The following is a 24890-nucleotide window of genomic DNA, read 5'->3' as shown; positions in this document are numbered from 1 at the left end:
CTTCACTGCACGGCCAAGTCAGACCTCGTATCCGGGAGGTCTAAGGGTTCCGCCCCTTAGGCAGGGGCTAAACAAAAGGCTCCCTGCCGCTGCAAGGAGTTCCAGCCCTCAGGCAGGGCGGGACAGTGGACCAGTCCTAAGCTCCGGTTCCTTCAGCCGGAGCTGGGGACTTACACAGTTCAATAAGCCCGAAGGCTAGCTCAGAGCGGGGTGATACCCCAGGGTTTGAAAAGGGGCTCAGGTCCTTGTGGGAGGAGCTGAGCACTAACCAATAGTTCAGGGGGGCTCAGGTCCTTGCAGGAGGAGCTGAGCGCCACAAACTTAGTAACTCCAGTCCCTCAGTCAGGGAGTGAGCAGGTAGGTAATGGCAGCCCAGGCCCTAGGTCAGGGCGGGGCAGCAAACAATCAGCCCAGGCCCACAGTCAGGGCTGAGCAACAGAGTCAGTAATTCAGCCCAGGCCCTCAATCAGGGCGGGGCAGCCAATAGTCAGTCTAAACTCAGGCCCTCAGGTAGGGCTGAGCAACAGAGTCAGTAGTCTAAGCCCAGGCCCTCAGTCAGGGCGGGGCAGCACAACAGCAGTTCTAGGCTCAGGCCTTCAGGGAGGGGCTGAGCAAACACACACGCAGTTCAGGGCTCAGGCCCTCAGGCAGGGAGGAGGAGAGACTGCCACCCGGCGTGGGGGTGGCAGGGGGGAACACAGGCCCACCCACTCCACTGTGTTCCAGCCCGGGGCCCTATCCGCAGCAGTCCGTCTGCCGCGGGGTCAGTGGGGATCCTGCCCGCAACACACTGACATAGGCTCGGGGTCTACTATCCCCGGGCTACTTCCCATCTCCTCCTCCATGGGTACCTGCTCCTCGCTGGGCTCGGCAGCGGGGTCCCACACCATGGGCTCCTCGGGTTGCTGGGGGTCGTCTAGGTCGGGCTGCTCCTCCGGTCTCGGGTCCGGCTCAGGTCCGGGTGGCTCCTCGGGGTACCGTGCTCGGGGCAGGCTCGGCCAGTCCACCTCGGGGTACCTTCCTTGGGGCAGTCTCGGTCGGTCCGCCTCGGGGTACCGCGCTCGGGGCAGGCTCGGCCAGTCCACCTCGGGGTACCTTCCTTGGGGCAGTCTCGGTCGGTCCGCCTCGGGGTACCGCGCTCGGGGCAGGCTGGGCCAGTCCACCTCGGGGTACCTGCCAAGCGGGAGGTTTGAGCGGCGCTGGGTATTAGAGTGCCTGGGTCTGGGGAGGCTCGGCCCGTCTGCGTCCAGGTACCGGGCTCGGGGTAGGCTCCGTCTCGCAGGAGCTCGGGCCGGAACGTCTGTCCTCTCCGGCCGCTCGGCTCCAACTGAGTGTTGGGGCCGGGCTTTTATACTTCCTGTCCCGCCCCTTGACTTCCGGGGGGCGGGAACAGGTGGTGGTAGCTCCGCCCACTTGAGTGGCGGCTCTGGCTCTTCCCCCTCTGGGGTTGGCTCCGCCCACCTGGGTGGCTGTTCTGGCTCCTCCCTCTCAGGGGCCGTCGGGAGCCAGGCCGCTTCACTACACGGCCCCCCCCTCAAGGCTGGTTCCCGTGCAGCGGGGCCAGCCCATTCTTCACCCCCCAGCCGAGAGAGGAAATCCGCGTTCGCGTGATCCTTACCAGCTCTATGGCGGACCGTGAAGGCGAACGGCTGGAGGGCCAGGTACCACCGTTGCACCCGCATATTGTGGTCCTTCATGCGGGCCAACCACTGAAGGGCGGAATGGTCGGTGACCAAGGTGAAGGGAACTCCCAGGATGTAATACCGGAGCGCTTCACAAGCCCACTTCACGGCTAGGGCTTCCTTTTCGACCACCGCATAGTTCTTTTCTCGTGGGAACAGTTTCCGGCTAATGTAAAGGACCGGATGTTCCTCACCCCTTACGTCCTGGGACAAGACAGCCCCGAGTCCCACTTCCGAGGCGTCGGTCTGCAAGACAAACGGCAGGTTAAAGTCGGGGCTATATAAGACCGGCTCACTGCAGAGGCACTTTTTAAGAGTCCGAAAGGCCTCGTCGCACCCGGGAGTCCAGTTCACCTGCCGTGGGCTGTCCTTTGTTAGGAGCCCCGTTAAGGGGGCTGCAATCGTTGCGAACTGGGGGATGAACCGCCGATAATATCCGGCCAAGCCTAGGAATTGTCGCACCTGGCGCTTTGAGGTCGGCGGGGGGCAGTTGGCAATGGCCTGGACTTTCCCGATCAGGGGTTTTACCTGCCCATGCCCGATAGCATATCCCAGATACTTAGTCTCTTGCCAGCCGATGCGACATTTTTTTGGGTTGGCTGTTAACCCGGCCTCCCTCAGGGACCTCAGGACGGCTGCGACTCTCTCCAGGTGGTTCTCCCACTGCGGACTGTAGATAACCACGTCATCGAGATAGGCGGCCGCGTAGTCTTGATGGGGCTGGAGGAGGCGGTCCATTAGGCGCTGAAAGGTGGCCGGGGCCCCGTGAAGGCCGAAGGGCATCCTGGTAAACTGATAGAGACCTGTGGGGGTGGCAAAGGCAGTTTTCTCCCGGGAGGCGGGATCCAGGGGGATCTGCCAGTACCCCTTACTCAGGTCCAGGGTGGTGATATATTGGGCTTCCCCCAGGCGGGCCAACAGCTCATCTATCCGAGGCATGGGATAGGCGTCAAATTTAGAAATAGCGTTGATGCGTCGGAAGTCGATACAGAACCTCTGGGACCCGTCGGGTTTGGGCACCAATACCACCGGGCTCCGCCACTCACTTTGCGATGGCTCCACCACCCCCAGATCCAACATCGCCCGTACCTCCTTTTCCACGATCTGTCTCCTATGATAGGGCAGGGGCCGGGTCGTCCCCCGGATCACTACCCCAGGTTCGGTTTGTATCCGGTGGTATACCAGGGAGGTGTATCCCGGCTGGTCCGTAAACGTGCGGGAGAAAGCTCGGAGGAGGCACCGAGTCTGTCGGAGCTGGTCCTCCGTTAAGGTCTCCCCGAGCTGGGGTTCCTCGGGGTCTCCGGTATGGGGAACCTGGGGTCCCAGTTCTGGTTCTGGTGGGCAGGGGTTGATCAACAGCCCTTCTCGCTCCCTCCAAGGTTTAAGGAGGTTGACGTGATAGCGCTGGATCCTCTTCCTCCGGTCCGGCTGATTAATCTCATACGTGACCGGGCCCACTTTCCTGACCACCTCATAGGGTCCTTGCCATCGGGCCAGGATTTTCGATTCATTAGATGGGAGAAAGAGTAATACCCGGTCCCCGGGTTGGAACTCCCGAGTCTGTGCTCCCCGGTTATACGTCTCCGCCTGCGTCTCTTGGGCGGCTTTTAAGTTCTCCCGTGCCAGATCCCCCGCCTGTCTTAGGCGTTCCTGAAGTTGGAGCACATACTGTAGGAGACCCCGGGCCGGGGAGGGAGCCTGTTCCCAGGTCTCTCTCATAAGGTCCAGCAGGCCCCGGGGTCGCCGCCCATACAACAATTCGAAGGGGGAGAACTTAGTCGATGCCTGGGGAACTTCTCGTATGGCCAACAGCAGGGGTGGAAGGAGCTGGTCCCACCGGCGAAGGTCCTCCGGGGAAAACCGACGCAACATCCCTTTCAGTGTCCGGTTGAATCTCTCCACTAAACCATCGGTCTGGGGATGATAGACGGAGGTGCGGAGTTGCTTGACCCCTAGGGTTTCACAGACTTGCTTAAGCAGCCGGGATGTGAAATTGGTCCCTTGATCCGTGAGGAGCTCCCGGGGCAGGCCTACACGGGCAAAGACCTTTACCAGCTCCATGGCGATGGTGCGGGCCGAGATGTTCCGAAGAGGAATGGCCTCCGGGAACCTGGTGGCATAGTCCATCATGACTAGGATGTACTGGAATCCTGCGCTGCTCTTCGGGAGGGGCCCCACCAGGTCCACGGCCACACGCTCAAAGGGGGTTTCTATTAGAGGCATCGGTACTAAGGGGGCCTTCGGGTTCCCGGCGGGGGCGGCCAACTGGCATTCGGGACACGAGTTGCAATAGTCCTTCACCTCTTGATAGACCCCGGGCCAAAAGAAACGTCCCAGGATCCGGGCCAGCGTTTTGTCGTGCCCGAGGTGCCCAGCCGCCGGGACGTCGTGGGCCAGTTTCATGACCGCCCGGCGGTGACACCTCGGCACAAGAAGCTGGGTCCGGATGTCCCCGGTACGGGAGTCCTTCTCTACGCGGTACAGGCGTTCTCGTCGTAACTCGAAATGGGGCCATTGCGCCGCTCGCTGGGAGTCGAGAATCGTCCCGTCCACGGAGGCTAGCTGTTCAGGCCCTCAGGCAGTGATGTTTTCTAGACCTTTAATCTTTTTTGTTGCTCCCCCTGGGCTCTCTCCAATTTGGTCACATCTTTCCTGAAATGTGGCGCCCAGAAATGGACAATACTTCAGCTGAGTCCTTATCAGCACGGATCAGAGTGGAAGAATTACTTCTCATGTCTTGCTTACAACACTCCTGCTAGTACATCCAGGAATGAGGTTTGCTTTTTTTGCAACAACATTACACTGTTGACTCATTTAGTCTGTGATCCGATCCACTATAACCCCCAGATCTCTTTCTGCAGTACTCCCCCTAGGCAGTCATTTCCTATTTTGCGTGTGCGCAACTGATTGTTCCTTCCTAAGTGGAGTACTTTGCATTTGTCCTTATTGAATTTCATCCTATTTACTTCAGACCATTTCTTCAATTTGTCCAGATCATTTTGAATTGTAATCATATCCTCCAAAGCACTTGCAGCCCCTCCCAACTTGGTATTGGCTGCAAACTTTATAAGTGTACTCTATATGCCATTATCTAAATCATGTATGAAGGTATTGAACAGAACCGGACCCAGGACCAATCCTTGGTTTATGTTGTAGATAGGGTTCTCAGCTATCTGCTATGTTTATGTAAATTAATCCACTAAATTAAAACAAAAACAAAAAAACCCTAAGAATCACAGCTACAATTCACTTCTATTTGCAAGAATATTAACATTCACCATATACGGTACATAACTGTCTCATTAGAATGGGTGCTCAATTACTTTAAAACAACTCATTCAGACACCTATATTTTTCTAAGAATGGGTATTTACAGAGTACCCATTCTTAGAAATCAGTGTTTAATAGAGGAAATAAAGAGGCATGATATTTTATTAGAAATCCAGATGCTCTATAAATTTCTTACTAGCCTAAGATCAATGAAGAGGCAGCAAAGCTGATGGATAGGGTATTGGCCTAGAAGTGAGGAGTCCTGGGTTCTATTCCAGCTCAACCACGCTGACCTGCTGTGAGACCAGGACAGGATAGATTTGCACTGTAGGGATGAATCAGGGTTGTATAGTGAATTAGGGTGTTGCCTGTAGGACCCACTCCACCCCATCTCACTTGGAGAAGCTGAAAGGTGTGTAGAGAATGAGGCAAGGGACTGCAAGAAGAGAAGGGATGTTCTTATGCTTGAAGCAGCTGAATGCTACCCTAGAGAACTGGATGTTATGTTTGTCTCTGCCACAGAGTTTCTATAAAATGCTGGACAAGTCATTGCAGCCAAATGTTTCACAAGTGGATACTAATTGTTTCTTCCTTATTTTGTGAAAGTCCAACCTGAGGCCTGGAGTCTGACTTGCAAAGTATTAAGCACTTGCAATGAGAAAGCAACATCAATGAAAGCTATGCTTTAAAGTGCTGTAAAGATGCTCAGTTTTCTGAAAAATTAGGTCCTTGGCATCTCAAGTTGGGCACCCAAAATTACTGGATACTTGACAATTTTGGCCTTAATCTCTGGCCATCTGTAAAAAGCGGATAATTACTCAGATGCTAAAGTGATAAGCACCATAAAAGCTATCATGAAGAAGTTAATAATTCTTTATTCAGTGCAGGGTTTGGATGGCACACAGTAAAACAAGGATGTGGGTCACACACTGAAGGAGTATAAAAAGAAACATTGGACAGCTGCTCATTCAGTGAGTACTCTCTCTCTCCTGTACACTGAATGAAGTCAAGGTCCTGGGGAAAAAGTACTAAGTGATCATGTAGATAAAAACTTTATAATATTACATATGCACAAGGGGGTCAAATTAAGTGTGCATAGGCAACTTTAATTCTGGTATTTCATAACTTTTGAGAGCTTGACTTCTCAGGCGTAATAATGTTCTTTTAACATATAAAATACTATGTAATGTTCATACAGCTTGAAAAGAAAGAGTGCACTTATCAGAAAATTGGTTTGTCATTTTAATTTAATATAGCACATGCTGCAAAAGATGACTTTGGACATAATCTTACCAAGATGAAAGCAGCTATAGGTTCTGGCGTAACATTCCCTGAATAGCTGAAGAATGGGATTTACATAGGAAAGGAAAGAAACTCATCACCCTGCAACTAGGAGAAAGCAGGAGATTTTAAATTTTGCCTTTATGAAGAATTCTGTAAAAACCTGCCATGACAAGTTGGGGTGGTCAGATTTCCTTTTCTTATTTTTATATAGAGCTAGCGGTTCACTTTTCAGGAGTAATATTTCCTCTGACACAATCTAATCCGATACTGCCTGCTTAGATATTTAGGGCCTGAATTTCTAAACTCAGAACAATTTTGCAGAAAGTTAGTGCACACATTTACCACTACTGTGCATGCAAATAAGTTTGTGTACACAAATATATACACTTCATTTGTTCATCCAACTGTGGTAACTCTGCATATTTATTGGGCATGCAGGTGCACACACCTGGGTGTCTACAGTTTTGAAACAGTTATACATCCTTACTTACCAAATTAGAAGACTTTATTTCATAAAGGGTATTTTGTTTACTAACAGGAATTCAAGGAGACTAAAAGGTCATTTGCTACTCCAGATAGCAAATTGCAAAAGCAGCAAAAATATTGATTTCACATTCTAATTGATTTCTGGAAGTAAACAAAAGTGCCTTTTGTATAAAGATTTAAGCTTAAGATAGAAGCAATTACTCTGTTGAGTACTACACTTAATGTACTTAATGTTAATGTAACAAGGACCAACAACATTACGTGACACCCATCAGGCAGCACCCATAAAGGAAACTTGACTCTGAGAAAATAAATTGTGTGATTTCTGGTTCTGAGGAACATTAGTATGCAGAATAACTTGTTTTGCAATTGAAATGTATTAGCTAAAGCAGTAAAAGTTTTACAACATACACACTTAAAACCAAAAATATAGATGCTATGTAACTGATAAATTCTGAGAACCTGTTAAGTAGAGACAGAAAGCAATTTACCAGAAGTTTCCAAACTTTGGTGACTAAAGTTAGGCATCTACAATCTACTATGTCATCTAACTTTAGACACCCAAAAGTTTGGAAAGTTTTACCACAATTCCTTTTGCTGGTACCAAATATTACAAGTAAGAATGTTAATAAATAAATAAATAAATGAAACCTTTATAAATCTCCTGCACCCTATTTTCTAATACTTATGTGAAACTGTAGTTAATGTAGAAGGGTCACCGTTGCCCAATGCTGATCAATAAGGTATGAACTTCAAAGCCTAATTAATACCATTTAACTAACATCACAAACTATAAAAATTCATTTTTCCTATAGATCTCACCCACGTAGAGTGCACAGGTTCATTGCCTTTCTACCAATGAGCACTCCACCCTCCCTCCATCTAATCCAGTATCTTTGCCTATCTTCCTAACACCTATTTGTGGATGTCCAGTCCTCTCAAATTCACAAAGGCCAAAGCTGAGCTCTTCATGTCCTCTAACATAGTAGTTCTCAACGCCAGCCCACCGCTTGTTCAGGGAAAGCCCCTGGCAGGCCGGGCCGGTTTGTTTACCTGCCGTGTCTGCAGGTTTGGTCAATCGCGGCTCCCACTGGCCGCAGTTCGCCGCTCCAGGCCAATGGGGGCTGCAGGAAGCAGTGCGGGCCGAGGGATGTGCTGGCCGCCCTTCCTGCAGCGGCAAACTGCGGCCAGTGGGAGCCGCGATCGGCCGAACCTGCGGACACGGCAGGTAAACAAACCGGCCTGGCCCGCCAGGGGTTTTCCCTGAACAAGTGGCGGACCGGCTTTGAGAACCACTGCTCTAACACACCCCAACTGTTTCTTTCTTTCACTGTGGACAACACCATGCTCCCAGGCATCCAGTGCGATAACCTGGATAAAAATCTTTGACTCAGCCACATCTATAGACCCGAATATTCAGGCCATGTCTAAATTTCATCCCTTCTTCCTATACAATCTCTCTAAAGTCTGACTTTTCCTCTTGTTCCACATAGCTAGGACTCTGTTTAAGCCCTCAACATTTGCATCTTTATTATCCTCCATTCTGGCATTGATTACTAAAACCTTGCTCCTCTCAAGTCCATTCAAAATGCTGCTGCCAATATCACCTTCCTGGCTCATTGCTCTGATGACATTAGTCCTCTTAGGGCATGTTTACACAGCAACTAGACACTTGCAGCTGGCCCATGCCAGCTAATTTGGGCTCATGTGGCTTGGGCTGCAGGGCTGTTTCATTGCTGTGTAGACTTCCGGGCTCAGGTTGGAGCCCAGCCTCTAGGACCCTGCAAGGTCGGAAAGCCCAGGAGTTTACACAGCAATTAAGCAGTCCTGCAAGCCCAACTTGGCTGGCACAGTGCTAGCGGTGGGTTTTTCTTTGCTGTGTAGAAATACCCTTAGAGTCCCTCCATTAGTTCTGTCCTTTGTTTTCAAAGGTAAAGACAAAAGTCTGTTTTAATGAGAAAGTATTCACAACATTGCCTTTCCCTGCCTAGCTGATCTAGTAATGTATCATGACACCAACTCCCAGCTTCACTCTGTCAACTCCCAGCTTTTTTTGTGCACCAGTCAGCTTCCTTCCTTAAGCATCATGTATTCTCATGCCATCCCTAATACTCAAGAAAAACTCGCTAATATAATGTGCAGCCACTACCCTATCCTCCTTCAAATCCCTCCTCAAGACTCACCTCTTTTATGATGCCTACCAAACCCAAGATGCAGACCATGGTCAGGCAAGTGATGAGTAGTGACTGGCCTCTTTCCCCTTACTCTTATTAACTTCCCCATTCCTCATCCTACTACTACCTCCAATTTAAAGAAAAAAGTCACATGAACCTAGCAAAGCAGAACTGTTTCTTCAATGTATTCATTTTCTCAGACGTTAAATCGCTATCTCCTAATTTGTCTGTTTTGTGCCATTTAGACTGAAGCTGTCTGGGGCAAGGATTGTCTCTTATCTGCATAACAACTAGCACAGTAGGGCCTCAATCCCAATTGGTGCCTTTGGATACTACCATAATATGTTTACTACCACCACCAGTCTCTGGATCATGAAAGTCCACGGAGCACTTGCTGGACAGCTGGCTAGTCATATGGTGCTGGCTCCTCTCAGTTATTTCCTGCTCCTATTCTTCACTAACAAAACTAAAACAGAGCTTTCCTGATATTGTTTTTCCATGTAATCAAATGCTGCGGTTGTCATAGGAATATTACATGAGAGGTCTGCAAGACCTCATTCACAAGTTCTGTTAAAATGCAGTCCACCCTATGAAAACATTTGAGAACCCCCAAACTGTGCTATCCAACATTAAGGTTGAGCTGTCCAAATCATGATTTTATAAAAAGGCAGGAAAAGCAAGTACTTACAACACATACAGGAAATGCAAAGAGATATTACAATAGATTTAGGCTAAAAATAGAAAGCCTGTACATGCACAATGTGGCTGAATTATTGTTGCTGTAGAAACCTTAGTTTTTTCTTCTCCTGTCAGTCATTTTCCCTTTGAACTCAACTGCAAAACCTTATTTCATTTTTTCCCCTGCATTTATCATAGCTCTGCTGGGACAATGACTAAAATCAATCCCACTACTTTAGTGCAGAAACTATTTTTCCAAGCAGAGCCGTGTAGTAATAATTCATTCCTCTACCCTAGAGAGAGAATTCAAACCAAAAGACAGTTATGATTTAGCAAGTTCCCCACACCTATTTCCTAGCAGTATGGAAGATCCTCGATTGTCACAACCTACAATATGGTGTGTACACACACACACACACACTGGGAAATCCATCTATATACAGATATAAATCAAACAGAACACATACCTGATTTGTCATCTTGGACCTCAAACTCTGCACCAGCAGATCCAAGAAGAGATGCTCCATGTTTTAACAGTCGACAGATATCAAATCTATCAAAACGCAGACGATCACTGGCACATGAATCGTCCATAGGATTTTCTGAATCAGATTCTAGATAGAAATTAAAAATACAACTTAAGGAAACAGTCAATACCAATGCTCTTTCATTTGAGAAGCAGGGGGAAAGGTGGGAAAGAAGGAAGAGTTTCTCAGAAAACTAAGAAATGCATGCATTTTAATTTGCGAGTTTAAAGGCCTCATGGAGGGAAGAATCTACATACCACAATCCATCTGAGTCAATAAAAATATCTGTCTAGATATGTTGCCTTGATGAAGATGCTTATGCTTGATTTTCAGATCTTACGTAGCTGTGCATTTACATGCCTACTTTGTACACAAACTGATTTGCAGGCTCACGGGACTGATAATCTGTGAGCATATCAGGATTTATGTACTTCAAACATAAATGTGGACCTACCCAAGGTCTAAAAGGTAGACCAATTATTTGCTTCCCTAATTGAAATATACAAAATCTTGCTCATTTACAGCCTAATGTGCTTTATTAGGAAGTCTATGTACCCAAATCAAAATTAGTACAGCCTATTTTCTTCACTTTTACAAAAGCACAAGCGTTTTGTGTGTACATACCTAAAAGACAGAAGGGAGAACTGACTTGTCCAATAATTTTATTTAGCATTCAGGTAACAGAACCAGGATAATACAGCAACATACACTGGGCCACCAAACATCAGTAGGATCAAATGGCTTCACTAGCTCCAAAATTAGAGACACAGTACATACAGACCTTGTTCTTAGTAGTTTTAGCCTTACAGGCCTTTTATAGAAAAATAACTGGAGATGTTCAGGAAATATCTGGGCAAAGCAACATAATAATATCACATGACTCAACTGTACATAGTTCACTTAAAAGCACCTTGTTTTGGTCTTGGAGTTGGCTTCCACTCGGGTACATTTTTCACTATTGCTTCAACAGCCTGGCCAGCAGCAATGCGAGTATCCCAATTTGTACTCCTTAAGTATATTAACACCTTTAAAGAAAGATTTGAAAATGAATTGTTATCTAAACCTTTAAATAAATTTTAATTTCATGAGTACAGCAGCCATCCAGTGCTCTGGGTGCTGTACAAGAACATTTTAAATGCAATGGGTCAAAAGGCTCCATTTAAAAGACAGCTGGGACATGGAAGAACCAGTGAATACACATTGCTTTATTATCAATAGCATTCATGCTGCTCAACAAGAAACACCATTAATAATCTGATACAACAAACTCAAACACAAAGTTTTGTGTCCTATCATTCTAATTCAACTTACTTCTTTTTAAAATCTAGACTATTTTCTCAGAGCACTCTCTTTTGGTAAAAGTGGCATAATATTCATGACTCTGGCCACTCTGATGATAGCATCAATTGTGGTATAAATACCTATTCAATAAGAACAGAGATGAGATCATTCTGTTGCCACTACTGTCTGACAAATATTACTTTTGGTGGTTCTGTTTTGTTTTTAAAGTGGATTTGGCCAGATTAAAATCTAGAAGTAATGAAAATCTCAATTTCATTTCCAGTCCTTTAAAATCATCTAGTTGCCACCCTGCTACTAATCACTTTTAATCCTGCAACACGTAGCTCAACAAAGTTTTGAACTAATGAGGCAACAGCGGGAAACTGAAAAGAGTTAAATTTCTCTTTCCAGATTACAGCACATGTTGAACAAATTAGGAATTAATCATATCTAGAATACATAGTGAAACCAGTCTGAAGTGACCGTCCCAAAGGCTGATAAATTAGCTGTTTAATGGAAGTGGTCTTCTAATTAAGAGTGAAGCAGAATAGTATTCAATATATTTAGGGGATTCTTTTAGGTGGTCTCCTAAAAACAGGAGACTGCCAAATAAGGATTCCTTGTAGTATCAAAAAAACAAATCTAGTTTTATTCTCATTTCAATTCTCTATTTGCCAAGGCTTTGATGTTACATTAAGAAACAAATGCTTACTTTAGATAAGAGATTATTCAGTTCATGGGGATGGAGTTTCACCACCTCCCCAAGTTGCTGTGCAGCTGCTTTTCTTGTTACCGGTGTGGTACCAGTGTCCAGTAAAATGAAGAGACGATCAAGCCTACACAGATGAAAAAAATGCTGAATGCTTATACTTGCAGAATTTGATTGGCTAACACCATTAACATAATCCCATCAAACCGCAAAACTGACAATTTGTGGGGAGTTGGTTGCTTGGGAACTGACAAGATATAGACCAATAGATCGGCAATTATGGTTTTTAGTAATAAAAGTTTACTCATTCTGAAAGAATTTCTAATTGAGAATAAACCAGAACATTGATCAAATCCAAAATGGAGTAAAAAATGTTTCATTACAAAAGTTACAGTTTATCCACTTCTTTTTATAAACCTGCAGAGAATTAAAAGGGAATTCACAAAGTTATAGTCATGATCAACTAGTTGCTCATCTCAGAGCAGGATGGAAATTCTCTATTTCAGGATAGAAATACCTTTGAACTTCAGTAACACTTTATATCCCAACAGTGATATGGAGAAGTGCTATTACACAAGTGCATTTGGACAAGACTCCAATAGAAATAACCCTAATATTCTACATTAAAATTTTTGCTTGAAATGCAGATTTATAATCCATTATGTCAAGTTCTGCCTTTCTTTTGGATGCCAGTTTTGTCATCATTCTCATTCTTCCCCTAGCTGAGTAGCCAGATGTGTAAGCATCAAACCAATAGAATCTTTGAGGTACTTTTGTCAAACAAAGGAGTAACAGCACAACAAGTACTGTAAAACATGAGGTCTTCTGAATAATACTTTACCTCACTGTTAGCTGAGGCATCATGATGGCAACATTTAAGGCAAAAAGATTGGACTTTGTAAGAATAAGTAGTTTCTTTATGAAACTTTCCTACAGTATTTTTTTAAGAATGGAAGTGTCTGTGATTTACTAATAAAAATTATTTCTAATTGTGGAGCACATCAATGGCTCTCTTTGCCAAGGGATGTGATAAACACTCCATCACCACTTAGAGTCTTTAAATCAAGATTATAAGCCTTTCTAAAAAGATATACTTTAGTTCATCTAGACATTGAGTATAATTCAGGAATTATTGGGTGAAAAATCAATGGTCTGTACTACAGAGGTGATATGCAGACTAGATAATAAATAGTTCCTTCTGCCCTTAAAAAAAAAAAAAAAAAAAACCCACTATGAGTAAATCACTAAAAATACTCGTCATAAATTACAATAAAATATGAAGCTCGCCTACATTAGCTTGTCAAGATGAGGATCCAAAACATCTCCAATCTTCCACATCCTCAAAAAGGATGTCATTTAACCCTATCTGTCCCTCCAGCTACCAGCCTGTAGTAAGAGGAGGCCCTGAGATATAAATCTTGGTATCAGAGGCCTGGTATGAGGCCTAAGGCCTGAACTAAAGTAATGGTCAAGACTTTGCTAACATAAAGCAAAGTTAAGCTGTGAGCCAGAGGCAGGCCCTGCTCACAGAAGCTGGCAAGGAAAGGGCTGATGCTGCAAAAAGACATACCTAAAAGGTACTGGACACCAGATATCAGAACATTCGCATACTTGTACATTCCACACACAACAAGGAACAGGCCGACCCATCCCAATGACAGGGGCAAAAGGGTAAAATGATGGATAGAGTTATTCTGATCGAACCAACATGTACAAGGTGAGAGGCGGCACCTTACTACGTAGAGGGGTTGTACCTTGCTGCGTAGAGGGGTTGCACCTCAATATGTCAGGAGTGATGTGTAACTGTTTGTATCTGTGTATAAGAATGCATCCCTGAGTGGATATCTTTGTCCAGCCACGGGGGCAGTGGAAAGTCCCGCCACTGAGCCGGGTCCTTGCCAAGAGGCACTTTCTCGTAGTATGCCCTGAGTTAGGCTAAGAAACCTACAGGGAACTGCAATTGTGTCCAAGGTCGCAATAAACATAGTCGACGTGACTTTGCATCTTACTAGACTCTGTGGTTATTGGGGGTTCTCTTCGGGTCTGCTGTGTCAGCTATTTGCACAGAGCTGGGGCAGCACACAAAGGGAACACACGCACACAGCCGAGTGATATCAACATAGGAGAAAGCAGAGCACCACACCGGTAGCATCTGACACCACCAGCCTTTCTCCAAAAACTCAAAGAATGTTTAGCCTGATCACACCACTTCCTCTTCCAGGAAAAAACAAGAATTCGTCATATCACTACACAAGAAACCACTATCATGGCCCATCCCCCAAAATTCTAAAGCCCAATTCCAATCCTGACTAGGGAGAGTCTACTGCCTCTATGTAACACCTATACCTGTACATCCAGAACTAAACCCCTGATCTCACAGCTTCAAGAACACAAGTCTTTCACTGGGAAGGTCTAAGACAGGGGTAGGCAACCCGTGCCAAAGGCGGCATGCAAGCTGATTTTCAGTGGCACTCACACTGCCTGGGTCCTGGTCACCGGTCCGGGGGGCTCTGCATTTTAATTTAATTTTAAATGAAGCTTCTTAAACATTTTAAAAACCTCATTTACTTTACATACAACAATAGTTTAGTTATATATTATAGACTTATAGAAAGAGACCTTCTAAAAACATTAAAATGTATTACTGGCAAGCGAAACCTTAAATTAGAGTGAATAAATGAAGACTCGGCACACCACTTCTGAAAGGTTGCCGACCCGTGGTCTAGGAGAATAATATTTTTTTCCAAGCTGCAAAACTTTAACAAAGGGGGAACATTCTCTCTCTTCCCCCTCCAAACCCATTATCCTCCTCCCAATTAAGTCAATGGCGCCCTCCTGGGGGAGCAGCTCCCTTGCCAGCCCCCCTTGCCCGCCCGGTGCCCGTACTCACCAGCTCCAGGAACTGGAAGCTGGCCACCCACCCTCTGCCTCCAGGCTTGTGCCAGCATTACAGCTGCAAGCCTGGGAGGGAGGAGGAATGCAGCTCAGCTGAGGAGCCAGGACAAGAGAGGGGACTCAGCTCCTTACCTGGCCTGCGGCGGCCGGCAAAACATGCTGGCAAGGGGCGGGGATGCTACCCCCCTACAGGGCAGGGCGAGGAGCCGGCCGGGGTCCCCCCCCCAGCCGATAAACTTTACGTGGCCACTCGCGCAGCCCTGCGCCGCTCTCCGCTGCCAGGGTCCGGAGCCCCGCGCCTCTAGCTCCAGTGGCTCCTTCCCTGCAGGGCGGTGGGACGTGCCGCATGTGCCCGGGGCCCTGAGGGGGGGGCGGGGCCACGGCGCAGCCAGGGCCTGCTAATTCCCCCGGCACCTGCAAAACGGCTTTTTTTTTTTTGCTCCCCCCGCCCCGCGTCCCGATATTTCCGGTCAGTGATCTGGTCACCCTACCTCAGCTACAGAGAAGCAACCTCCTATCTATAACAGCACCATAAATGTACAATAGGACTCTCCCCTAAAACAGCTCACAGTTTAAATGCACAGGTACAACGCAGAAACAAGATCACCACTTGTGATTATAGCTGAAATTCTCAACCGAACAGGAGGATATTGTGTTTTTCTCAGAAAAGAAGCCTTGAGTATGAGCAGGCAACAGAGATAAAGGGAGTGCTTGGGAACTAAACTTAAGTGTCACACAGATAGAAATAATAGCAAAGATATTTCTGAACTGCTTTGAAAAAATAGAATATTACATTCTAAAGTGAATTTTATATATATAAATATAAAAAAAAATAATGGAACTGGCCTCCCTCTACAGATATCTTAATTTTAATGTAATCACAGTCCATCTGCCAAATTCACCCACAATTTAATCATTTCCTTCATTTGACATCCCTAAGCAATTGTTTGTGCAACTGTAGTGGCTGCTACCTTCTTCCCCAAAGACATCTGCATTTCAATGGTAGAGGAACAGTCATGATCCCTTTATGTGTTTGCACTTACATTGTTTATATCACAGTAAAGCATTTAACTTTTTAAGTCAAGTCCTTGTTCACTTCCCTGAACTTGTCAGGTATCTCCATTTGTTCTGCAACCGCTGATTTAAGGCTTATTTAAAAGTATCAATAAGAAAGGAGGATGTTCAAGTGTTAATAAAATAAAGGTTTTGTACGTTCTGCTTCCCCCCCCCCCCCCCCCTAAATACATTCTGAGGAAAGAAGCCCACAATCTTTAAAGTCCTTTGTTTTTGGAACTGTATGCGTCCCCTTCTGTGCTTCTTTGTTGCTTTTTGGAGTAGATGGCAACTTAAGAAGCTTCTAAAATGGTATAATTTTAGAGAAAAGTGTAGTCACACAAGGGTATCAAGCAAAAACCAAAGGAATCCACAGGCCTCCCGCAAAAAATAAAATGCAGGATATGTGGCTCAGCACATGTAGCAAGTAATAAATATATTTTAGAGTAAGTGTTTAGCAGTTGCCTTTTAAAAACTTAAAATATTGAGGGACAAATACATCCACTATGCATGCTGCCTAGAAATAACCGATTGCAGTGCCTATATTTAATGTTACACGGCTGTTATTCATGTCTTAAAAACCACTGCTGAAATTTAGTATGCTTTTTTTCTTCCTCTAAGTTTCACCCAAATAAATTGAGCCATTTTCAAGTATAGAAGGAGTGGGGAGAAAGCATTTTTTTTTTTTTTAAACTGACTAAAAAGCAGGAAGGGGATAGAAACTTAAGTTTGGCAGGAATAGTCCTGAGGCCATAAATGTGCCTTTCATGTCCTGGTGAAAATTTGATATGGACAAGTTAAAGAGTTTTAAGAAGTCCTATTTAACATATGTACATCAGATTATATTAGATGATAAAAAACAAACGATGGTCCAATGTACCAGTGTCAGCAAAAGAAAGTTTTCACAAAATTGATGTCTGCACATTCAATGTAATCCTGAGACATGTACATGAAACTGCTTGGAATTTCATTTTTCATAGGTTGGGAGATTGTGGAATATAAATGACTATTTGTACAGAGAGAAATAGAAATGTATGGAATAAGGCAAGCCTCCTCACTTCACTGCTTACACATTGTGTCATAACAGAACATATTCTGTTGCTGTCTATCAAACAGTTTAACACAACTATGTCAGGCACAAAGTCATCAATTTTATGTAATGAAACAGGGATCATGTGTTAAAAAAAAAAAAAAGGATAACAATTAAAGACTGCTGTAATGCATAAGCACAGGCAGCCTCACTTTTTACTATTCCACTGTACAACCTTAACTTTATTTAAAATATTTGTATAACTATAACTTGTATATTGCAGACATGTATATACAAAGTGTATCCCCAAGCTAGCATGATGCTTTGCAATCAAATAAGTAGGCAAGGTCCCTGCCTCAAGAAGCTTATTTTAGGACCTGAGCCAGCTCCCATTTAAGTGACTATAATTTGTCCCCTTGCCTTAATGAGAGATGAAACAGGCCCTTACAGTCAAGTCCTGCAAAGACATACTCACAAGAAGTTTTACTGGCCTCTAAAAAGAAGTTATTGTATGGGAAAGAGCTGCAGAATTAAGCCCTAAATTTGAAAGGAAAGAAAGAGACAGACATGAAGAGAGGGACTTTTGGAGGGTGAGAAGAAGTCAAAAGTAAACAGGAAGGGATTATTACTTCAGATACACATCTCACAATGGAAAGCAGAAGGTATAAAGAGTTTAGTGTATTTCTTGTCCAACACACAAAACATCTACTGAAGAGAAATGTAAGTTACTGTAAGAAATGTAAGGCTTTGTAGTAGTGTTTTGAGGGATATATAAGAAGAGTAGTTGCCTGGCTCATAACTCTGGCAATCTGAAACCTCTTCAGCGTTAATAAGCAATGTCCAGTTCTAAAACAAATAAAGCGATTCCTTTACATGCAAAACACACTCACACACCCCCAAAATGCTACCATCTATTACAATATACAATGTAGCTGACAAAGAAAAACTGATCCTTCTTAGAACTATAAATGCAATGCAAATTTCATCATTTACATACACTTTCTATCTCAGAACGCATCTTCAGAACTAACTGAAGCATATATATGACCAATTAAGTTGCAAAAATGACACAGAAAAGCAACAAAATGGCACAATAGTCATTAGACCAGGGCTTCAAAAATGTATTAACACCTAGTAGCCAGATACCGATACAAAAGATATACCAGCAAGATCTATGGGCAACACCCTGGTGAGAATCCCAGCTCCAGCTGCTGGAATTCCTATCAGGGTTCTAGCCTTGGATCCTGTTCAGGAGTTTCATCTTTCATATCAGTCTTTGACTAAGAGGTGTCTGAGAAGTTTCACATCTCCTTGCTGCTATATTGGGGGGAGGGGGTGAAGGGAGGTACTTCCACTGCTCTATCCTTTTACCAACTGCCTGAGGCTAGTGCCATGCAGTAGTGTTCTTCCACAACTTTAGCAGTCTCCGTTAGTAAGATTTTAGTACTAGAGTGCCTGCCTATACTGCTGTTTAACGTTCCCAAGCAGCAACAGTAGTAGAGTGGAACTGACAAGACTCAGGTCAGTTTCATTGTTATTTTAAAGCTTGGGGTATTGATGAAACTAATAAGAATCACATCAATATAACTTTCACCAATACTCACAGGCTCTTAAATGGCAATCAACCTGACCCCAGTCTGTCAATTCCACTCTACTACTGTTGCTGCTTGGGAAAGTGAAGAGCAGCAGCAATGAAACGACATGCAGACTTGGAAAGTCAGCAGTGCATACATTCACTGTTTGGAAGGTTCTCTGCAACCACACAGGCTAAAAAAAAAAAAAAAAAAAAATTGTAAAGTAAATTTATGTTCTGCCAGAACTGATAATCCCATCAACACAATGTTTCTACAAGCATATGGATTTTTCAGGCCTTTACTGGAGGTTTTGGGTTACCTTGAGAGGGACAGATAGAGATAGATTGTTAATGATATATTAAGTTTGAAATTTTAGATGTTTATGAGCTCACAACAAGGTTACCTATTCTTAGGAACTCTTATATGACACAGCCTCACACCTTATAAAGGCTTGCCAGGACCAGCATATGAACCATTCTCAGGGACTTTACTATCAGGATCCTTCGTAACTATTCAGAATATGGGTCCTGCACTATGGTCCCAATTTGGGGGGGTGCAACTGAAGGAAGCTATACTGAAAACCCAGAAACTGGTGTCTTATTTACTGACCAGGTATAGCACAGACAGCAGCAGCTTATGCTTCTCCACGCTTGCTTATTAAAGTGCTTCATATTTTCCCCAGTGAGGTAAGAAAGTATTTCAAATGAACACAACTAGAAAGCTAATCAATTTCATGAAGTGAGTTAAAGGTAGGGGCAGGTATTATACCTGTAACAAAGTCATTCTGCTACTTTCTTTGATTTTACTATCACATTTTCCTATTTTAAAGATGTTGCTTCTCCCCTCCCAGTGTAGTGCAGATTTCCCCATTATTCTGGGGGGTAATTGACTGACTAAGCAGAAGAAACAATGATATATAAAGTGTTTTTGAATATACAAAAGAAAATGAAAAATAGGTTCCCTCTAAACTCTTTTAATTATAGTGGCTCTTTCGTGGGATTTTTTGTGAAAATAGCTTAATTTAACTTTTTAGTTAAATATCTTAATTAACTTTTTAGCTGGCAGTGTCCCCTTTCAATCTTGATGCCAACACATACTTTAGACATTGCTGAAATCCAGCAACAATTCTGAATAGTGTCCTTTTTGCAGTGATAGTGGTTTGTGATGTGCAAATGTTCACTAGGCAACCTATAATCACGAAGAGCACCAAAACCATCATCACATCATAATGAGTGTCACTATAACAGGGGCCAGATTTGAGCAAATGACTTTAAGGTGAAAGGGTTTGCTATATCCCATTATTAGTCCCCATCTTGAGCCACCTAATTCCACAAGTTCATAATTCCTTTCTCAAGCAGGGGTTCCTACCATGCTCACATTTGTGTACAAGCCTAATGAGAGAGAAGAGGATGAACAAATTTCTTGCCATCGCACTGGTTGTTTCTACCAAGAAACAATTCTATTACCCAGATACATTGCCCTGTACAGCTAATAGGGAAGGAGAAGTTGGAGAGAAGAGAATTCCCATCAAATTATCCCTGTTCAAGGCTTATTCTTGGAGATTGGAGAAGGGGGCACTGTAGCAATATGTGTCTGTCTCCTGAGAGGAAGGCTACCCTGCCTAAACACCCATTTGTATTTATTCTTGGGGATGACATCCATTGGGTAGCCCCTACTTGTCTGTGTATTATTGCAGGAGATATGGCACAATCTGTGTTTTACTATCTAGCAAGGCCTTTTGTTATGGGGCTTCTGCTACTTTGTTTTAAATAAACAAATAAATAAATAAACCAAGACAATGAAATAGCCAGCAGACTCTAAAAATAAGATTCTGCCACAAGCAAAATTTTTAGAAGACAGTAGAGAGTCTGGTGACACACACCACCCCTCATCCACTAGCATGGACTAATATCCCCAAAGCCGTTTCCTTTATTCCATAAGTGCTAGCCATGTTTTAATTTATTTTATGTTTTTTTAACAAAGCAAATGCATCTTAGCTATAGCAGCATTATAAGACCCTATTCTGGTTTTGACAAAAAATGTTTACAGATTCTCAGATTTTCACCATCTGTCCAGAGTTTAGTTCTGACAAGCCAAGATTTTAGGAAGGTTTTTCCATTCAACCACCATTCAAAGCTAATCTTCACATGTATGGCAAGGTACTTGACAATCTTTTGTTTTTGAGGTATAGGAAAATATAAAAGCAGATCAGCTGCAAACACAGGAATAGGATTTCATTTGTGAAATAAGGTTCTAAGACTAAGTTAGCCAGAAACTTCCCTAAGGCTAATATCGTGTATTATCCTAGTCAGCTAGACTTGTTTCTCCCGCCCCCTCTATTTATAGTTAAAATTGAACATTAATCTTGATTCTTTAATACATATGTAAAAACATACTTTTAACCACAACTATCCACAGGGAGAGTTCAGATCTCCAAGATAAATGAAGCTTGTAAAGACCATAACACTAAGCAACCAAACCTAATTTAATCAACACCAACGATTTATATATTCATGCAAGTTTGAAAGGAAAGCATGCTGAAACTTCTGGGTTCAGAAGTGAGAACTCTTGGAAACATGGTTTTCTATTGTCAGGTGTAATACAGACTGCTACAATGCTCCTGTTCTTATATTTAACTTCAAGGAAAGGTCACTTGTCAGAACAAGAGTTACTGTATATGATCTGTGTTGTGTGATGTTTCTGCTGTATCTATTGTAAGAATCTGCTGAGGCCAAACTTATACAGTATCACTTTTGCATGTAGACTGAAACATTGGAGACAACAGGGACAGCCAAACCGTTACAAGTGTTTCAAAATATGCAGTTCCTTTACACTACTTGGCTCTTGAAGTGATTCCTTACTAACTTTCCTGGGACTGTCTCTCACAAATATTCCACTAATTTCTGTGGAATTAATGTCTTTTTACAGCATACAATGGATAAAACTTTGTATGGTATTGTTCAACTAGTCACAGTTTTGGAAATACACCTCTACCCCAATATAACACGATCCGATATAAAACGAATTTGGATATAACGCAGTAAAGCAGCGCTCGGGGGAGGGGGGGCGGTGCTGCGCACTCCGGCGGATCAAAGCAAGTTCGATATAACGCGGTTTCACCTATAACCCAGTAAGATTTTTTGGCTCCCGAGGACAGCATTATATCGGGGTAGAGGTGTAACTGCCTAGCTTTCCATTGGAACAAGTGTGTCTCACAAATGAAACTACATGACATATTATATATATATATAAATCTGTTCTAAGTTAACACTGAAATTACAAAATATGCCTTGTCTACACAGGGAACACATTCGACTAGAAGCATTTGAAGTTTGGAACAGAAGCAAATCCTCATTGTAGACAAGGCTTTAAAATATGTATCAACTGTTCAGCTAATTCTTAATATTCCAGTGATCTGCAACATTGCAAATAAAGTAATTAGAGAATTTTTGAGTAACAGAAGAATTTACAGTGACTGCCCCAAAAATAAAGGGATTATAACATTGCTGTGTTGGAAATGACATTTAGCATCTAATGGCAGAATTTAACTGCAGAAAGGTTGGTTGTTAAAATAATCTCCTAGTGCTTTAAATTCATATGGCCAATTTAGGACAAAAACCCAATACAAAACCATTGTTTTGAAGGGAACAGTAGAGAACATAATCAAAAAAATTGTCATGAGACACTGTCAACCTCAAAGCTTCTCATGTCAAATCAATTGGCCTCACTGGTGTTATCCATATTACAGGCTTGAATTCATGTTTCACAACAGCTTTCAGTGATGAATGAAATTCACATATTCTAATAGATCAGATGATGTATTGACAAAGATATGAACCTCCCTCGCTACCTACTTAATGTACATCTTTGGATTAGGATCCACTTTTGTTACAGAAGTTTTAAAATGTAGAGGGGTACCACCTATGCAGATTATCCCCAAATCTCATCACCACTGTCACAACATCTAGGTAATGGTTAGATGGGGCAGGGGGGAGCACCCCATTGTGAAGTTTTTCCTATGTTCAAAGGATGATTGAGATTTATAGTCAATTTTATAATATACAAATATTTTATTAAAAGTTGTATCCTTAAACACTAGCACACCCTGATTCACGCATGTTTAAATTGATACCACCCAGGAGCTAGAGAGCCAGGATTCCCTAATCCTTCTCTGTGTGTAAGTCTATGATTTTATTATTAGCATACTAGGAGGCAGACAAAGCAAAGTGGTTCCTGTCACCTCCGGAGGCCAGCATCATCGCTGCCAGTACACTGGTGGGCTACTTTGATGTGGCAGGATTCCACCAACCTTCGGCATGAACATTTAAGGGTGGCATGTACATCCTTTGACAGGGTGTATAAGATGTTGGATGGGGAAAAAACCCTTATCGCAGGAAGGAGGGATCGGGGTTCATACACTCTTTCATGAGCTACGGGCTTCTGTCTGCCCCTGGGGCTGCAGTTACCCCAGCCGATGGGCATGCAGTGGACTGAGCCCGCGCTCAGGGCCATGTAGCAGCACCAGAAGCACACACGGGAGGCCGCAAGTGGCGCATGCTGATGGGCCGGGATAATACCCCGGTGGGGCCTCAAGAGGTTAATGAGGCTATTAGGAAGCGGGAGCGAGTCACCTCTTCAGCCCCACACAGCAGAGGCTGCCTTGGGGGCTCTGGCCCATGGGCTGCCGCCCACTTCCCCCACCCCCTCCGGGCTTATACCGACCTGGAGACCGCCATAGCCAGAGGGAGTCTGGGCCCGGTTGGATGAGAGCAGCGGGGTGGCAGGCGGGGGCCGCCGTTGCTCTCCCAGGAAGGAGGATGTAGGGGCCTGGCCTAGGCCTCTCAGGCTCCACACTCCGACCTCGGCCCCAGCGGATAAAGATAGGGAGCGGCTGAGCGCGTTGATGGCCGGCGGAGTCCCACTAGCCCCCGGGGGTGGTGGCAGTACGGGTGGTGGCAGTGGAACGGCCTCAAAGCATCGGTTAAAGCTTCTATTCGCCCATCGCTGGGGAGAAGCCCAACGCCTGGTTTTATAGGAGCAGCCATCTTGTATTTATTCCCTTCCTCCATGATAGCCGCTTCCTCATTGGCAAAAGCACCGAGCCGCAGCCAATGGGAACAGTGCTTCTAAGAGTGGAGAGGGAGGGAGCGTAGAGTTGGGGGATGGGGCTGAGCAGACTCTATCATGGAACTTGCCGCGCCTGCCGGGGGAGGGGGAGAGAGAGAGGGGGGCGGGCCGTACCATTTACACAGCTGTAGAGGGAAGCCTACTCAACGGATCGTATCCGCTGTCGGGGGGAAGAGGAAATCCCCAAAATGTGTCAGGCCGTTTACATCTACCCCATAACTTCAACCGCAGCGTTCTCCGTGGGGCTAGAGCGGGAGAGATCACTCCCCCCTTCGCCTGCAGTGGCATCAGCCTTCGTCCCCACAACTTCTGCTTGCAAACCACTGCCTATAGCGCACGCTGAGCGGCAGGAGCGTGGTAGGCCCACCGGGACTACAACTCCTAGCATGCACTGCGCCCGCCTGAGTTGGTGGGCCGCGTGCGCACGGCGCCGTCACGGCCCCCTGCTGAGGGAGGGCGGGTGCGTGGCGCCGCTGCTAGACAGGAGTGTGTGGCCCGGACTCTCTGAGGTGCGCGCAGGTTCGCTTCTGCCTGCCCGCCCTCTGAGGGCGGTTGCTGAGCTAGTGGGCCCTAGCGCTGGGGCATATTTCAGCAACCGCCTCCCACTCGTGCCCTGGCACGAGGACCCCTCCTGTCACCAGCACGCTACCTACTGCCCGCCCTTCAGTGGCTGAGCGGGGTCAGGGGAGGTAAAACCTTCCCACCTTCGACATTTAGAGGGCAGCTGGTGGCTACAGGAAAATCAAACAGTTTATAGAAATACATCCAGCTAGTAGTAAGACACTGATGTACGCTCACCCCACCTCCCACATACAGGTGGGTATTACACTGAAAAATAGAGGCTGGGATACAATAACAAGACCCGGTGGATTTACTTACAATTATTTATTAACCTGCAACAGTTCCCAAAATAGCCAGGCCACGACTGAGTTTCCATATCTGTAGCTCATTCCACTCCCTTTGTAAAGAGGAATTACCTTATAAATGCCAGAGATAAAATCAGAGCTGTATTTGATATTCAGCTGAACTAAATTGCATTTTTCTTCCATGTAACACAGCCTCACACCCTCCCCCCAACTTTCTTTTAGCAAATTAAGTAAGGTGTGAAGCAGAACCAGTT

General features: G+C 44.8%; 1 protein-coding gene across 1 annotated transcript in view; it reads right to left on the bottom strand.

The window, feature by feature from the left end:
- The window catches only part of BTAF1 (B-TFIID TATA-box binding protein associated factor 1), a 109271-nt gene extending 85601 nt beyond the window's left edge, over nt 1-23670 (bottom strand). The window contains exons 1-4 of the mRNA XM_065407237.1: nt 23366-23670; nt 12095-12218; nt 11012-11126; nt 10042-10188 (exon numbers count right to left, since the gene is read on the bottom strand). Coding sequence (XP_065263309.1) covers nt 10042-10188; nt 11012-11126; nt 12095-12218; nt 23366-23379 — 400 coding nt within the window. The 5' untranslated portion in view covers nt 23380-23670. The remainder of the gene's footprint in view (nt 1-10041; nt 10189-11011; nt 11127-12094; nt 12219-23365) is intronic.
- Between the last annotated feature and the right edge of the window lie 1220 nt (nt 23671-24890).

The sequence above is a fragment of the Emys orbicularis genome, chromosome 7 (genome assembly GCF_028017835.1).
Source record: "Emys orbicularis isolate rEmyOrb1 chromosome 7, rEmyOrb1.hap1, whole genome shotgun sequence".
In the NCBI taxonomy this organism is placed as follows: domain Eukaryota; kingdom Metazoa; phylum Chordata; order Testudines; family Emydidae; genus Emys; species Emys orbicularis.
Note: the sequence above shows the minus strand (reverse complement) of the source record. Positions and strands in the feature narration are given on the sequence as shown.